The sequence below is a fragment of the Ranitomeya imitator genome, chromosome 7, assembly GCF_032444005.1.
Source record: "Ranitomeya imitator isolate aRanImi1 chromosome 7, aRanImi1.pri, whole genome shotgun sequence".
In the NCBI taxonomy this organism is placed as follows: Eukaryota; Metazoa; Chordata; class Amphibia; order Anura; family Dendrobatidae; genus Ranitomeya; species Ranitomeya imitator.
Window position 1 is genome coordinate 26,579,271 of NC_091288.1, and position 17,089 is coordinate 26,596,359.

The 17,089-nt window shown below is 42.8% G+C and overlaps 1 protein-coding gene across 1 annotated transcript; it reads right to left on the reverse strand.

Moving 5' to 3' along the window:
• Positions 1-469: 469 nt before the first annotated feature.
• On the reverse strand, positions 470-16,691 carry NMI (N-myc and STAT interactor). Its single transcript, XM_069732905.1, has 9 exons — positions 16,618-16,691; positions 14,840-14,899; positions 13,395-13,553; positions 13,042-13,158; positions 10,621-10,783; positions 9,225-9,331; positions 3,104-3,290; positions 2,677-2,783; positions 470-1,796 (listed from the first exon to the last, which is right to left on the reverse strand). The coding sequence occupies exons 2-9, from the start codon at positions 14,882-14,884 to the stop codon at positions 1,608-1,610; spliced, it is 1,074 nt and encodes a 357-aa protein (XP_069589006.1). The 5' UTR covers positions 14,885-14,899; positions 16,618-16,691; the 3' UTR covers positions 470-1,607.
• Positions 16,692-17,089: the final 398 nt, after the last annotated feature.

Sequence of the window (17,089 nt, forward strand, 5' to 3'; positions counted from 1 at the left end):
ACGCAGACATCCCTAACACAAGTGGAGAAAGCCGCACAGAGGACACAGGTGGAGAAAGCCGCACAGAGGACACAGGTGGAGAAAGCCGCACAGAGGACACAGATGGAGAAAGCCGCACAGAGGACGCAGACATCCCTAACACAAGTGGAGAAAGCCGCACAGAGGACGGAGAAAGCCGCACAGAGGACACAAATGGAGAAAGCCGCACAGAGGACACAGGTGGAGAAAGCCGCACAGAGGACACAGGTGGAGAAAGCAGCACAGAGGACACACATTGCAGAGGTCTAGAGGAAAGGAACAGTTTTACTAATTCAGCAGCCTCTGGTGCCCTCTAGTGGTCAAAAAGACAGAATCAGTTTTTAAAGGTAAACTCCAGTCATATTCCTTCTTTTTGGTACATTTGTAAATTAAATCTCTGAATTGCAATAAGAGTAAATTATATAATTAAGTAACTCGCCGGCACCTCAGAGACTTGCAAATTGACAGAATGTATTATAAATTTTAGAAATCATATTTTTATCAGCAGTAAATCACAGACAAAATAAGGATAAAGTTCAGCATGCGAGTACAGAAACCCCTGATCAGTGAGCGCCCCCTAATGGAGGCCGCAGTCACTCACAGTTTTAACATTTTTCACTTTCTGGCTGTGTGAAGTGAAGCATTCTGTCGGCACGACCTATTAAGGCAGTCTTATTAGAAAGATTTCTTGCGCTCCCTCAGCTGGCACTACTTTTGTGTGCTCTCTGCTGGCACCATTTTTGGGCGCTCTCTTCCGGCACTATTTTTGGGCGCTCTCTTCCGGCACTATTTTTGGGCGCTCTCTGCTCATATTGTTTATCAAGGGACTCTCTAATGACACTGCTTATCGGGGGACTCTGTTGGCATGGTTTATGGGGAGGCGCACTGCTGGCACTGCTATTGGGATCACTAAGGGCATCATTAATTACGGCACAGTGGATCTGATTATTTGGGACTGGCCTGTATTTTTTCATGGGTTTTACATTCCGCGTGCCATCTCATATATTCTTTGTGTAAGCTTAGATATATCGTCAATCTATGATCGGCAGTGATCCAATCTCGGGGCTCTGCTCCAATCCTGAGAATGAAGAGGCCATTGCCCTGACGTGTTTGCATATACTCTATACGTGTGTACATCTATGTACGTGTATGATGGTATTATTGGGGTGCACAGTGTATGGCAGTATTGGTGTGCACAGTGTATGGCAGTATTACGGTACACTTGCATTGTCCACTGGAGATAGACACATATCACATAGGCTTCGACTGCGACGTGAATGCAACTTGTCTGTTTTTTTACAGTAAAATTGCAGATTTAAAATAGTCACATGACAGCAATTTGCAGAGAAAATGCAGAAATGTTTTTTGTCGCTCTACTTGTCTGAGGATTGCGGTCACGTGGATGTATATAAAAGGGGGACATATTGAATTAACCCCATGACAACATCTTCCGGTGTTCTGACTTATGTACTCGCTGATATGACTAACTTCTTGTATTTTAAATTATTTACATAAAAATATTTTTTTTATAATATTCAATAAAGGGACATTGTGGATTGTTTCTTTTTTTCCTTTTGTTGCTGCCAATTTTATGCCATATCTACCTCAAAGTGCGCCAATTTAGACTTATGTGAAAAAGCAAGGCATTCCACCTCGCCTCCTCCATTACTCTGTTTCTGAAAATGAATCTGCGCTAGATCCTGAATGTCGTCTTCACTGTCCTTCTGGTTTCTTATCTCCACCAGCAGCACCGTTTTACGGCAAAAGCCAGAATATACCTGAAATAACAACAATTAAATAATATATTATCACATAAGGTACAGAAACTCTCATTCCAGTAACATAACTCTCATTCCAGACAACCTTAAACTCCTTCATAGTGCAGGCTCGGCTCCCGAGCCCGCTCCATACACCGACACAACAATGACTTCTATGTATGACACGGATTGCAAAGACTTTGAGCCCGATTGATAATTTGCATTTTTTTTCTAATTTTCTGATATTGTTTGACATTTTTTGCACCAAATTCTTCAGAATTGCATACATCGTACATGAATTTGGCCCAAAGTCAAAAATACTTGTTATTCTTGTCTTTACCCTTTCTTGTGCCTTCATAGCATGAAAAATCGCATGTTCCATTAAAATTTCAGGCCGGCATAAAATCACTACAGGGGTGTGGGGAGAGGGAGTACACTGGGAAGTCCATGTCAACAGAGAAGCTCTTCTTCCTGCTCTGTCGACATGGCTGACATCATGCTGATTGACAGCCAGCTCCCTGCTGCCTTACTGCAGGGAGCCAGCTATCAATCAACATAACATTGTCAGTCAAGTTCCATCCAAAGAGCAGAAGGGAAGAGAAGCAGCTGCTCTGTCGACATAATGCTGTGGAAGCCGCAGAATTAACGGCAAGAATGATCTGTGACCGACCTGTGCCGGCAGTAATCTGCGCCAGGCACAACAGGTAGGTACGGTCATTATTTTCTCCTGTTAGCAACTACATGCCTGTTAGTTCTTAAGCACATAGTAAAAATAATAGTCATGACTAACCCCTTTAAGAATCCCGGGAAAAAATAGACATAAACTATGATAAGGTAATTGTGCCCAAAATTTGGGTAGGCTATAAAAAACACCATGTACTCCATAAGGTCAGAATCTTACCTGTAGTTTGTTCAGTTCTATTTTAATTACTGGCGATATTCCAATTTTATACTCGGCGCCTCCAGCTGTTAACAGATGCTGATTTGTCTTTAAGACACGATGAGCCACTGCAAAAAACATATACATAGGTCATGAGAAAAGGGGGTACTACTGCTAAAGCACCAAGTACCATAAATACTTAACCCCCCACCAAACAAGGTGTATCCATGAGATTCATACAACCACACTGATATTTGAGTTTGTGCTGAGACTTCCCGCTGGGATAGGGAAGAGAGAGCTGCTTCACGCACAGGGGCAGGCTACGTACATTAATGTGAGTTTCGCTCATTTTGTTTTTTTTCTGGGGGCACTGGTGTTGTGTTTCTCTATTAAAAATTGATGTCCATAGTTTTTTCATTCACAATGAACACCCAGACCAAACACTCACCTCCATCCTCCTTATAAGTAATGCAGGCGGTATTGTTATTCCGGTTGTGTTCCACCGATTCTATTTCACCACCTCCTACATTAGATTTGTAGAAGGTGAGCTCCAGCTTATCCTTCAGGGTCTCCTCAGTGAGGTTCATCGGGAGATTAAAAACGAGTACTTTTGTGTTGGAGATGGTCATGTTGACCTATGAAATAGAAGAATCAGGAGGTCAATCCAGATCTATCCATTTGTGAGTCATAACTTCAGCCTCATTCAGACGTCCACGAATCACGTACATGTTCTATTTCTGATTTTCAGACCGATTATAGACGGCTTGTAGGTCAGTGTTAGTAGTTTGAGCCAGTGAAGGGATTTGCAGAGGGGAGAAGAAGAGGAGTAGCGTGGAGAGAAGTGGATTAGTTGAGCAGCAGAGTTAAGGATGGACTGGAGAGGTGCGAGCGTGTTAGCAGGGAGACCACAGAGGAGGATATTGCAGTAGTCGAGGTGGGAGATGATGAGGGCATGTACTAACATTTTAGGAGATTCAGGGTTGTGGAAAAGATGGATTACATAGTAACATAGTAACATAGTTAGTAAGGCCGAAAAAAGACATTTGTCCATCCAGTTCAGCCTATATTCCATCATAATAAATCCCCAGATCTACGTCCTTCTACAGAACCTAATTGTATGATACAATATTGTTCTGCTCCAGGAAGACATCCAGGCCTCTCTTGAACCCCTCGACTGAGTTCGCCATCACCACCTCCTCAGGCAAGCAATTCCAGATTCTCACTGCCCTAACAGTAAAGAATCCTCTTCTATGTTGGTGGAAAAACCTTCTCTCCTCCAGACGCAAAGAATGCCCCCTTGTGCCCGTCACCTTCCTTGGTATAAACAGATCCTCAGCGAGATATTTGTATTGTCCCCTTATATACTTATACATGGTTATTAGATCGCCCCTCAGTCGTCTTTTTTCTAGACTAAATAATCCTAATTTCGCTAATCTATCTGGGTATTGTAGTTCTCCCATCCCCTTTATTAATTTTGTTGCCCTCCTTTGTACTCTCTCTAGTTCCATTATATCCTTCCTGAGCACCGGTGCCCAAAACTGGACACAGTACTCCATGTGCGGTCTAACTAGGGATTTGTACAGAGGCAGTATAATGCTCTCATCATGTGTATCCAGACCTCTTTTAATGCACCCCATGATCCTGTTTGCCTTGGCAGCTGCTGCCTGGCACTGGCTGCTCCAGGTAAGTTTATCATTAACTAGGATCCCCAAGTCCTTCTCCCTGTCAGATTTACCCAGTGGTTTCCCGTTCAGTGTGTAATGGTGATATTGATTCCTTCTTCCCATGTGTATAACCTTACATTTATCATTGTTAAACCTCATCTGCCACCTTTCAGCCCAAGTTTCCAACTTATCCAGATCCATATGTAGCAGAATACTATCTTCTCTTGTATTAACTGCTTTACATAGTTTTGTATCATCTGCAAATATCGATATTTTACTGTGTAAACCTTCTACCAGATCATTAATGAATATGTTGAAGAGAACAGGTCCCAATACTGACCCCTGCGGTACCCCACTGGTCACAGCGACCCAGTTAGAGACTATACCATTTATAACCACCCTCTGCTTTCTATCACTAAGCCAGTTACTAACCCATTTACACACATTTTCCCCCAGACCAAGCATTCTCATTTTGTGTACCAACCTCTTGTGCGGCACGGTATCAAACGCTTTGGAAAAAGATTCTGAAAATATTTTTCAGTTGGAGGCGGCAGGAGGTGGTAAGAGCTTGGATGTGCCGTTTGAATGACAAGACACAGTCTAGGGTAACACCAAGGCAGCAGAATTGTGGTACTGCAAAAAGGGTGGTGTCATTAATTGTGATAGATCGAGGAGGAGGGCTCGGCGAGATGGAGGAGAGATGATTAGTTCTGTTTTGTCAACGCTGAGTTTCAGGAAGCGAGAGGAAAAGAAGTAGGATATGTCTGATAGACACTCTGGGATTCTTGACAGCAGAGAGGTGACATCTGGCCTGGAGAGGTAGATCTGAGTGTCATCAGTGTATAGGTGGCAATGGAAGTCATGAGTTGTCCTAGGCCAAAGGTATAAATTGAAAAAAGTAAGTGCCCCAGAACAGAGCCTTGAGGGACACCAACAGAGAGAGGCCAGGGTGAGAAGATAGCACTGGAATAGAAGACACGAAATGTGCGATTAGAAAGGTATGAGTAGATCCAGGAGAGGGCAACGTCCTTGACGCTAAAGGAAGAGAGGATTTGTAGTAGGAGGGAGTGGTCGACAGGAGAGGACAGGTCTAGAAGAAGGAGTATAAATAATTGTCTATTAACTTTGGTGGTAAGCAAGTCATTAATCACTTTGGTCAGGGCAGTTTCGATGGAGTGGTGGGGATGGAATCCGGATTGTAGCTCGTCAAAGAGTGAAAGAAACACCAAATAATATTCCTATCAGGGTCATGAAGGAAATCATATACTACTACTGAAAAAGGACCTTCACACAAAGACCAAAATATAAAAACATATACAGTGGGGCAAAAAAGTATTTAGTCAGTCAGCAATAGTGATAGTTCCACCACTTAAAAAGATGAGAGGCGTCTGTAATTTACATCATAGGTAGACCTCAACTATGGGAGACAAACTGAGAAAAAAAAATCCAGAAAATCACATTGTCTGTTTTTTTAACATTTTATTTGCATATTATGGTGGAAAATAAGTATTTGGTCAGAAACAAAATTTCATCTCAATACTTTGTAATATATCCTTTGTTGGCAATGACAGAGGTCAAACGTTTTCTGTAAGTCTTCACAAGGTTGCCACACACTGTTGTTGGTATGTTGGCCCATTCCTCCATGCAGATCTCCTCTAGAGCAGTGATGTTTTTGGCTTTTCGCTTGGCAACACGGACTTTCAACTCCCTCCAAAGGTTTTCTATAGGGTTGAGATCTGGAGACTGGCTAGGCCACTCCAGGACATTGAAATGCTTCTTACGAAGCCACTCCTTCGTTGCCCTGGCGGTGTGCTTTGGATCATTGTCATGTTGAAAGACCCAGCCACGTTTCATCTTCAATGCCCTTGCTAATGGAAGGAGGTTTGCACTCAAAATCTCACGATACATGGCCCCATTCATTCTTTCATGTACCCGGATCAGTCGTCCTGGCCCCTTTGCAGAGAAACAGCCCCAAAGCATGATGTTTCCACCACCATGCTTTACAGTAGGTATAGTGTTTGATGGATGCAACTCAGTATTCTTTTTCACCTAAACACGACAAGTTGTGTTTCTACCAAACAGTTCCAGTTTGGTTTCATCAGACCATAGGACATTCTCCCAAAACTCCTCTGGATCATCCAAATGCTCTCTAGCAAACTTCAGACGGGCCCGGACATGTACTGGCTTAAGCAGTGGGACACGTCTGACACTGCAGTATCTGAGTCCATGGTGGCGTAGTGTGTTACTTATGGTAGGCCTTGTTACATTGGTCCCAGCTCTCTGCAGTTCATTCACTAGGTCCCCCAGCGTGGTTCTGAGATTTTTGCTCACCGTTCTTGTGATCATTCTGACCCCACGGGGTGGGAGTTTGCGTGGAGCCCCAGATCGAGGGAGATTATCAGTGGTCTTGTATGTCTTCAATTTTCTAATTATTGCTCCCACTGTTGATTTCTTCACTCCAAGCTGGTTGGCTATTGCAGATTCAGTCTTCCCAGCCTGGTGCAGGGCTACAATTTTGTTTCTGGTGTCCTTTGACAGCTCTTTGGTCTTCACCATAGTGGAGTTTGGAGTCAGACTGTTTGAGGGTGTGCACAGGTGTCTTTTTATACTGATAACAAGTTTAAAAAGGTGCCATTACTACAGGTAATGAGTGGAGGAAAGAGGAGACTCTTAAAGAAGAAGTTACAGGTCTGTGAGAGCCAGAAATCTTGATTGTTTGTTTCTGACCAAATACTTATTTTCCACCATAATATGCAAAAAAAATGATAAAAAAACAGACAATGTGATTTTCTGGATTTTTTTTTCTCAGTTTGTCTCCCATAGTTGAGGTCTACCTATGATGTAAATTACAGACGCCTCTCATCTTTTTAAGTGGTGGAACTAGCACTATTGCTGACTGACTAAATACTTTTTTGCCCCACTGTATAGTCTTTATTGAAACAATCATTAAAAACATACAATAAATAAATAATGCGACAGTAACCACTGATGCAGGACAGAAACAGTGGGACCCATACAGGAACCAACCTCAAAAAAAAAACAGTAGTACAGTGATAATAAACGGCTGGGTATAAAGAAATGGACATATATAATTAGGTAAAATACATCTAAGATGAATACGAGCCCTATAAGAAGAAATAGGCATGTATGACAAATAGACCAAAGATCTACAATAAACCCAGACACATGATGGAAATACAGACTACTGCAAATAAAGTGATAAAGGCATAGTTACCTAGAGGAGGAACCCAGGGACCCACCACACCCGTATTCATCTTAGATGTATTTTACCTAATTATATATGTCCATTTCTTTATACCCAGCCGTTTATTATCACTGTACTACTGGTTTTTTTTGAGGTTCGTTCCTGTATGGGTCCCACTGTTTCTGTCCTGCATCAGTGGTTACTGTCGCATTATTTATTTATTGTATGTTTTTAATGATTGTTTCAATAAAGACTATATATGTTTTTATATTTTGGTCTTTGTGTGAAGGTCCTTTTTCGGTAGTAGTCGTCAAAGAGTGAGTTAGATGCGAGACGAGAGGAGACTTCAGCATGGACATGCGGTTCAAGGAGTATGGAGGTGAACAGGAGCAGCAAAATGGGACGATAGCTGGACGAAGAGGTCAGGTAGAGGGATGGCTTCTTCAGGATAGGTGTGATTGTGCCGTGTTTGAAAGCAGAAGGGAAGGTACCAGAAGTTAGTGATAGGTTGAAGAGATGGGTTAGTGCCGGGATAAGCATGGGGGTCAGGTTGGATAGGAGATGGGATGGGATGGAGTCAAGTGCAGAAGTGGTGACTAGATGAGATGAGAAAATTCTCCTTCAGTAACGGTGGGGATGAAGGTTATGGGTGAGAGGGCAGTAGTCTGTTATTCGTAGGGGTTGTTGTGGTTGTGCAGTAAAGACTTGTCTTGTTTGGTCAATCTTATTTTTGAAATATGTGGGAAAGTCTTCTGCAGAGACGATGGCGGTCGTAGGGGGTGTTGGGCGGAAGAAGGAGTTAAGTGTTGAATAGCTGTTTGGGGTTGTGAGATAAAGAGGACACAACGGTGATGAAGTAGTCCGGTTTAGCAGAGGAGAGGGCCGATATGAATTTGCTTTTTTGAATGCGATGAAGTCTTCCTGTGAGTGTGTTTTCCCCTGGACACTTGCCAACACTTTTTAGTGAGGTTGTTTGACAGGGTTGTCAATTGATTTATCGCTCTCTGCCACACACGACAGGGGCGACTTAGTCAATAGCTGATGTGAGTGTGGCATTGTAGAAAACGGTGGCACTGCCTGTATCGTGAAGACCCACACTGACGATCCACGAACCTTTTTTTTGCATATGTGAGAAATCATTGATGTCTGAATAAGGCCTAAAAGAGGGTGTTTGTCACCACAAATTGACAAAGTAAACTACCCACTATGCCTTGTAGCTCGTATATGAAAGCCACACTTTTACTTTTAAAATTGCCTCCTTTGTTATCCAGAAAATAGACTTAAAGAGGAAGTCCGACATACAAATCAGTTTTTATCCTAAATCCCTGTCTATTTAATGCCATAATTTAGACTATGTTTCTAATATACTTGAAATAAACATTTCCTATCTTTGTATGCAATGTGTGCTCTCTCTGCTTTAAACGATTTGCAGACAATATTTTGTATCTCACTGCTGGCTCACTTAGTGATCAGCAGCATTCAGTGGGAAGCAGGCAGCAATGTGCTCATTTTCCCTGCAGTTCCTCCACAGGGGAAATAATGCATTACACAGTTTCCAATATATGGTTATCTTGGTTTCCTACAAGATAGCCAAAAAGCAGAGCTGCTATAAAGAAGACGGTTATGAATGGGAGGACATCCCTCGATTAAAAAAAATAATTTAAAAACAGGTTTTCTGAACCGGACAATTATTTTTGTACCTCAAATGTCAAGGCTCTCCCCAGTTGGACTCTGTACGCTCTCAGTTCTTCCCATCCATTAGTGAATTCAACATTATGCTTTCCTTTCTCAATAACACCTTGAGCAACTGTAGAAAAAAAAAATATAAAAATATAAATTATATTACACTTTATGATAACGATTCTTGAAAATGTTGGTGCCCGGATCCAGTTCCCAGGGAATGGATAGAACTCTCCACTAAAGTCTATGTAAGATGAGTAAATGGCTTTACGACCCCATATTAGTGTTGAACCAATGTTTGGAAAATCACATTACAGGATCAAAACACAATCTAGGTCCATGAAGAGAATCAATTACGGAAATGGTTCTACTTTTCCCATACAAAAATAAGTTTAAAAAGTAACAAAAAGTTGAACAGTCGTAAGTCTAAAGTGTCATACTAGGTTTCTATGAGAAATGTATTCAATTATTGACTGCACTGGTTAATATCTATATATGTAATTGTCTAAGGGTTTTTCTGCCTGTCTGTCTGTCTGCCCTGGAAATCCCGCGTCTCTGAATGGTCAAGGCCGCCAAGCCTCGACCAATCAGCGACGGGCACAGCATGGCGACGATGATGTCATAAAGGTTGCCTCGACCAATCAGCGACGGGCACAGTCTGCCGCGAATTCGCCTCGACCAATCAGCGACGGGCACAGTATCGACGTAGATGTCATAATGGTTGCCATGGCGACGATGATGTCATAAAGGTTGCCTTGACCAATCAGCGACAGGCACAGTCTGCCGCGAATTCTGGAATCATCATTGTCCATATACTACGAGGACATGCATATTCTAGAATACCCGATGCGTTAGAATCGGGCCACAATCTAGTATATCTATATATATATAATTGTCTAAGGGTTTTTCTGTCTGTCTGTCCTGGAAATCCCGCGTCTCTGATTGGTCAAGGCCGCCATCATTGTCCATATACTACGGGGACGTGCATATTCTAGAATACCCGATGCCTTAGAATCGGGCCACCATCTAGTATATATATATATATATATATATATATATATATACACACACACACACACACACGATTTCGTTATCTGTAAAAATCACCATTTTTTTGGCATCAATAGCTGAGCTCATTTTTACATATAAAACCATATAAAAGTAGTAATATGGCTGTGTAAACGCTTGTCCCCCCCCAAGTAAAAAAAAAAAAGATCCTTTTTTGTAGAGATCCCATGTGCCATTCCTGAGAAATTTAGAGTAGAGTCATGTATAAATCAGGCTAGACGTGTGCTGGGGGCGTGTCACAGCAATTAGACTGCTCTTCCCAAGAGCAGGGACACACCCCCAGTGCACTTCCAGCATGATTTACATATTGCTTATTTGCTCGATTTCTCATCCAAACTTTAGAGGTACCTTCTTCATTTTCAAATGTTATTAAAGCCTGTCCAGCCTGCAAAATGTACGGGTTTTGAACGACGATCTGACAGGAGTAAGAAATGTCAGACATATTCTGGTTTCCTGCAGTCGGCTCTTCCTTTGTATAGTTTATATCCTTATGTGGCAATTTGTTGTCCACCTGGAGATGAGAGAAAAAATAATTAAGAAAAATGCATACATGAATAATTTCTGTAAAGGGAATCTGTCGCCAAGATTTTTGCTACCCCATCTGAGAACAACATAATGTAAGGAAAGAGACCCTGATTCCAGCGATGTATCATTTACTTGGCTGTTTGCTGCAGTTTTGATAAGATCACAGTTTTATCTGCCGCAGACCTAGCAGTTCTCTGAATGCTGAGCCCTGTATAAGCCCGTCCACACCATCGATTGGCAGCTTTCAGTGTACGCTGTGCATAGGCCAAAAGCTGCCAATCAGTGGTGTGAGGCGGGATTATACAGAGATCAATATGGAGGACTACATGGCTGCAGGTTTACTACTGCTATTCTGCAGTACTTTACATACATCGCCATTGCTGTCCCCGATGGGGCTCACAATCTAAATTCCCTATCAGTATGTCTTTTGAATGCGGGAGGAAACCGGAGAACCCCCACGCAAACACTTGGAGAAGATACAAACTCCTTGCAAATCTTGTCCTTGGTGGGATTTGATCCCAGGACCCCAGCGCTGCAAGGCTGCAGTGCTAACCACTGAGCCACAACACAGAGCTAACCACTGAGCCACCATACAGTGCTAACCACTGAGCCACCATACAGTGCTAACCACTGAGCCACCATACAGTGCTAACCACTGAGCCACCATACAGTGCTAACCACTGAGCCACCATACAGTGCTAACCACTGAGCCACCATACAGTGCTAACCACTGAGCCACCATACAGTGCTAACCACTGAGCCACCGTACAGTGCTAACCACTGAGCCACCATACAGTGCTAACCACTGAGCACCATACAGTGCTAACCACTGAGCCACCATACAGTGCTAACCACTGAGCCACCATACAGTGCCAACCACTGAGCCACCATACAGTGCTAACCACTGAGCCACCATACAGTGCTAACCACTGAGCACCATACAGTGCTAACCACTGAGCCACCATACAGTGCTAACCACTGAGCCACCATACAGTGCTAACCACTGAGCACCATACAGTGCTAACCACTGAGCCACCATACAGTGCTAACCACTGAGCCACCATACAGTGCTAGCCACTGAGCCACCATACAGTGCTAACCACTGAGCACCATACAGTGCTAACCACTGAGCCACCATACAGTGCTAACCACTGAGCCACCATACAGTGCTAGCCACTGAGCCACCATACAGTGCTAACCACTGAGCACCATACAGTGCTAACCACTGAGCCACCATACAGTGCTAACCACTGAGCCACCATACAGTGCCAACCACTGAGCCACCATACAGTGCTAACCACTGAGCCACCATACAGTGCCAACCACTGAGCCACCATACAGTGCTAACCACTGAACATTCATACAGTGCTAACCACTGAGCCACCATACAGTGCTAACCACTGAGCCACCATACAGTGCCAACCACTGAGCACCATATAGTGCTAACCACAAAGCCACCATACAGTGCTAACCACTGAGACACCATACAGTGCCAACCACTGAGCCACCATACAGTGCTAACCACTGAGCCTCCATACAGTGCTAACCACTGAGCCACCATACAGTGCTAACCACTGAGCCACCATACAGTGCTAACCACTGAGCCACCATACAGTGCTAACCACTGAGCCACCATACAGTGCCAACCACTGAGCACCATATAGTGCTAACCACAAAGCCACCATACAGTGCTAACCACTGAGACACCATACAGTGCCAACCACTGAGCCACCATACAGTGCTAACCACTGAGCCTCCATACAGTGCTAACCACTGAGCCACCATACAGTGCTAACCACTGAGCCACCATACAGTGCTACCCACTGAGCCACCATACAGTGCTAACCACTGAGCACCATATAGTGCTAACCACAAAGCCACCATACAGTGCTAATCACTGAGACACCATACAGTGCCAACCACTGAGCCACCATACAGTGCTAACCACTGAGCCTCCATACAGTGCTAACCACTGAGCCACCATACAGTGCTAACCACTGAGCCTCCATACAGTGCTAACCACTGAGCCACCATACAGTGCTAACCACTGAGCCACCATACAGTGCTAACCACTGAGCCACCATACAGTGCTAACCATTGAGCCACCATACAGTGCTAACCACTGAGCCGCCATACAGTGCTAACCACTGAGCCAACGTGAGGCCCTTTGAGATGAGATCTGAACATTATTTTTTTCAGGGATCTTTTTACTTCATTCTATGTTCTCATTTTACCTTTACTTACCTGTAATTCACTCCTTGTCTTCTCAAATGCCTTCCGACATTCCTTCATCCTACAGTCCAGTTTTTCAATATTTCTCATCAATTCATCTCTCTCTCTTTCCAGATCTTGCATCTCCCACTAAAGTTTATATTAAAAAAAAAAAACAGAAAACATTGTGTGATATAAAAAAGAAAAAGTCATGTTTTTTTCCTGTAAACAGCGCCACTCTTGTCTGTAGGCTGAGCCCAGTATTGCAGTACCGACCTTCTGCATTTAAGAACTGCAACACCGGACACGGCCCATGTTCTTAAAGCAAACCTTTTTATTTCTAATCTCGGTCCTGACCCCATCGAATGGTACGAGAATGTTCTTACGTTGTAATGAGCGTTCCTTTCGGTCATGGCCGCCTCAATTTCAGATGACTTCTCTACCAGCGCATTCATTTGTTTTTCTGCCTCTTTTTTTAAATCGTCCGCTTCCAGTTTCTGTAACGTTGCCATCGATTTGCGGCTTTCTTCTTCCTCACATTGTTCCTAAAGAAATGCAAGTGGCGAATTATTATTACTTCTAAAGCATCGTCTGTAGCATGGGTCTGCTGAAAAATTAAGGAAACCCTTAGCCTCAACGCTAAACATATATTGGAAGAGCAGAACGACTAAATATTCAGGGGTGTGAAAACTTTTGCAACCATTTTACCATTTTGATTGATCTTAGCCCTCATTCACGTTTATTTTTTTGCAGGCGAAAAAAACCTGCTTTTCATCTGTGCGCTGGATCTGCTTTTTATGCTTTTCCTACATTTTTTCTGCAGGCAGAAAAAAAATCTAAGTTTCTCCTTCCCATTAAGCAGCAGAAAAACAGATGGCACTCTGAAAACACACAGATGGCATCTGTATTCCGTCCATTTTTCTCCACAGACCTATTGATTTGAACAGGGCGAGTTTGAGCCTTTGCTCGGATCAAAAACGGACATTTCTCCCAAGTGTCCACAACACACAGCCATGTGATCAGCCCCAAAGAATATAATGGGTATGTAAAATATATACGGATAGAATATATATGTGAACATGTGCCCAACTTTGCATCCAGTCTTAATGAAAAAAATTATCTTGCCGTTTTGTGTATGCAGCTCCTGTGCAGACCTATATATCAGCATAGCTACTGGCTATAAACAAACCAAATCCTGCAGTGATTTTAGTTAAATGCAACAAACTTTGCATCAATCAATAGTACGGGTGAATATAAGAAATTTTAATATATCTTATCAGTGAATTCTGCTTCTTTCTCCTCTTATGAGCCACTTCTTCACTGTTCACTCTGTAATACAGCTCAAATCCATCCTGGCCGAAGCAAAAGGGAATCTCAGCACAGTGAAGTGCTTTCTGAACTCTATGGACAAGGGAAAGAGGAGGAGTGAGCAGCACTCACAGTGCGAGATCAGTAAAAACAAGGCAGATATCAAGCAGATTCTGCTATTTTATGTCATCCTGTGCTGGATTCACAGATACACTGTTCAGTACTGCTCTATAATGTCTTCCTTGCTGCTGCTTTCTGTCTGTATCCTACAGAAAAAGGAGAATCCATCTCTCTGTGAACTGGGTAGGAAGACATCATGGTGGTGAATTAGAGATAGAGACAGATACTGAAGAGGGGAAAACTGGTGAAAATGTAGCATACAAGTTATATAATGGGCAGGAATAATGTTATATCTTAGGTGCACACAATAACTTATCTGAAAAGTTATCTGAAATGACAGGTGCCTTTAACTTCCAATTTTCTTGCCTATCTATCCATAAATGAAGTTCTATAACAATATTACCTTCAGTTTTTGCAATTCTTCTCTTAACTGTAGAATAGTTTCCATGGTTTTGCCAGAAATCTGAAATAATAATAATAATAATAATAAATCTATTTACTGCCACAATTCTATAGCACGGTATTTGTGTAGGGTGATATTGGGGGACAGGCACGCCGCACACACACTTCTGCCCCAGTTTCACCTTTGTACATTGTTGGCAGTGTTACGTGTTTGTATGATAGAGGTCGCCCATGCACAGCATTTGCTATAGAAGGAGTCTGTTCATGGATTGATAACTGATGTTATGCAATAGGTAGAGAATGTTGTGCAATTTAATAGATTAATTGACTGATTCATCATTTATAGTTTCTTGTTTAAGTCACTGTTGTTTTTTGTTTTTCTTGTGGTCTGCGTTGACATTTTTGCATCAAATTCTTCAATATGTTGCAAGCAGTTCCTAAATTTTGCACAAAGCCAAAAATACCGAGAAATAAAATTACAATTGGTGCTTTTAAAGGGAACCTGTCACCAGATTTTTGCTATGGAACCTGAAAATGTAGAGGCAGAGACCCTGATTCCGGTGATATGTCACTTACTGGTCTGCTTGCCGCAGTTTTGATAAAATTAATGTTTTATCTGCTGCAGATCTAGCAGTTCTTTGAATGCTGAGCTGTGAATAACCCCGCCCACATGACTTATTGGCAGGTTTCTGTATACACTGTGCATAGGCAGAAATTAGCCAATCGGTGGTGGGTGTGTGGTTGGACTATCTGGCAGCAGGTTTACTAGCCCTCTAGTGATAACCTCCTGCTCATAAAAAAAAAATGATTTTATGAAACCTACAGCAAGCAGACCAGTAAGTGATACATCGCTGGCATCAGGGTCTCTGCCCCTACATTATTATTCTCTCAGATTAGGTATAATAAACCATGTGACAGATTTCCTTTAAGAATTTATTTGTTCCAAGCCTTTTTCTTTTTTTTGCAGACAGCTATGACCTGTGTAGAACATTCAACTTTTTGTAACTTTTACCGTACATAGAAATTTAGTTATAAATACATTGTATTCATGCCAAAATGTTGGTATTCATGCCAACCACGCCGCCTTTAGGCTACGTTCACATTTGCGTTGTGCGCTGTTGCGTCAGCGACGCAACGCACAATGCAAACAAGAACGCACGCTTAAATGCATAGTTTTGCGACGCATGCGTCCTTTTTTGCCGGATTTTGGACGCAAAAAAAATGCATCTTGCTGCGTCCTCTGTGCCCGAACGCTTGCGGCAAAAAAACCGCATGCATCGCAAAACGCATGCAAACGCATGTCCATGCGCCCCCATGTTAAATATAGGAGCGCATGCGTCGCCGCGGCTGCGCTCGACGCCGCCCAGCAGAACGCAAATGTGAACGTAGCCTTATTTGTCATTTGTAGGTTTTGGCATAGCTGCTAGAAACGGTGCATTATATGGCGTAATACATTTGGTGCGCACATTTACGACAAAGAAATGTTGCAAATTGCAAAAATATTTTGGATGAAAAGCAAAAGCAAATGTCCTTCTTTGTGATGTGTTTGAGCCAAAACTAATCTTGTCCGGAAAGGGCTAAAGTATAAGATTGGTGATTCCATAATCCCCCAATAAAGAGTAAAAAGTACAAGATACAAGAAAGGAAGAAGAATGGAGGTGGACGGGCGAGAAGTGAGAGGCAACATGGGAAGAGTCCAGACAAGTGAGACTTTTTACACTGATTGTTTTATATATTTTGTATCAGAAGAACTTGGACTAAAAGTAGATGGTGACTTACCCCCAAAGCGAGGAGACCCCGAAGACGATGGCAGCAAAATGCTTCCTTGTTCTCTGCTCTTCCTGTTCCTGCAGCAGAATAGAAACTGAAAGATCTCTGCAGCCGTCACTTTCACTTTCTATATTCCTAGTGGCAGAGGTGTAGCCAGGGTTTCAGCTTACAGGGTGTGAAAAATCTGAGTGGGCCCCTAGGCCGGGATCACACTACCGTAGAATACGGACGAGTCACATAGCACTCGGACCGGTGTTATTCTATGGAGCATTTCACATCACTGTATTTTTTCTCAGGCGTATTCGACGTGCGTGTAAAATCGCAGCATACTGTGATTGTATGTGTATATCGTCCGAGACTCACCAATGCAAGCCTATGGGTGCGAGAAAAACTCGGACACCACACGGACCATTCGTCTAGCTTGGGACAAGTACGCACACATTTTCCTCATTTCAGCCCATTGAGCCATTAAATTCATTAT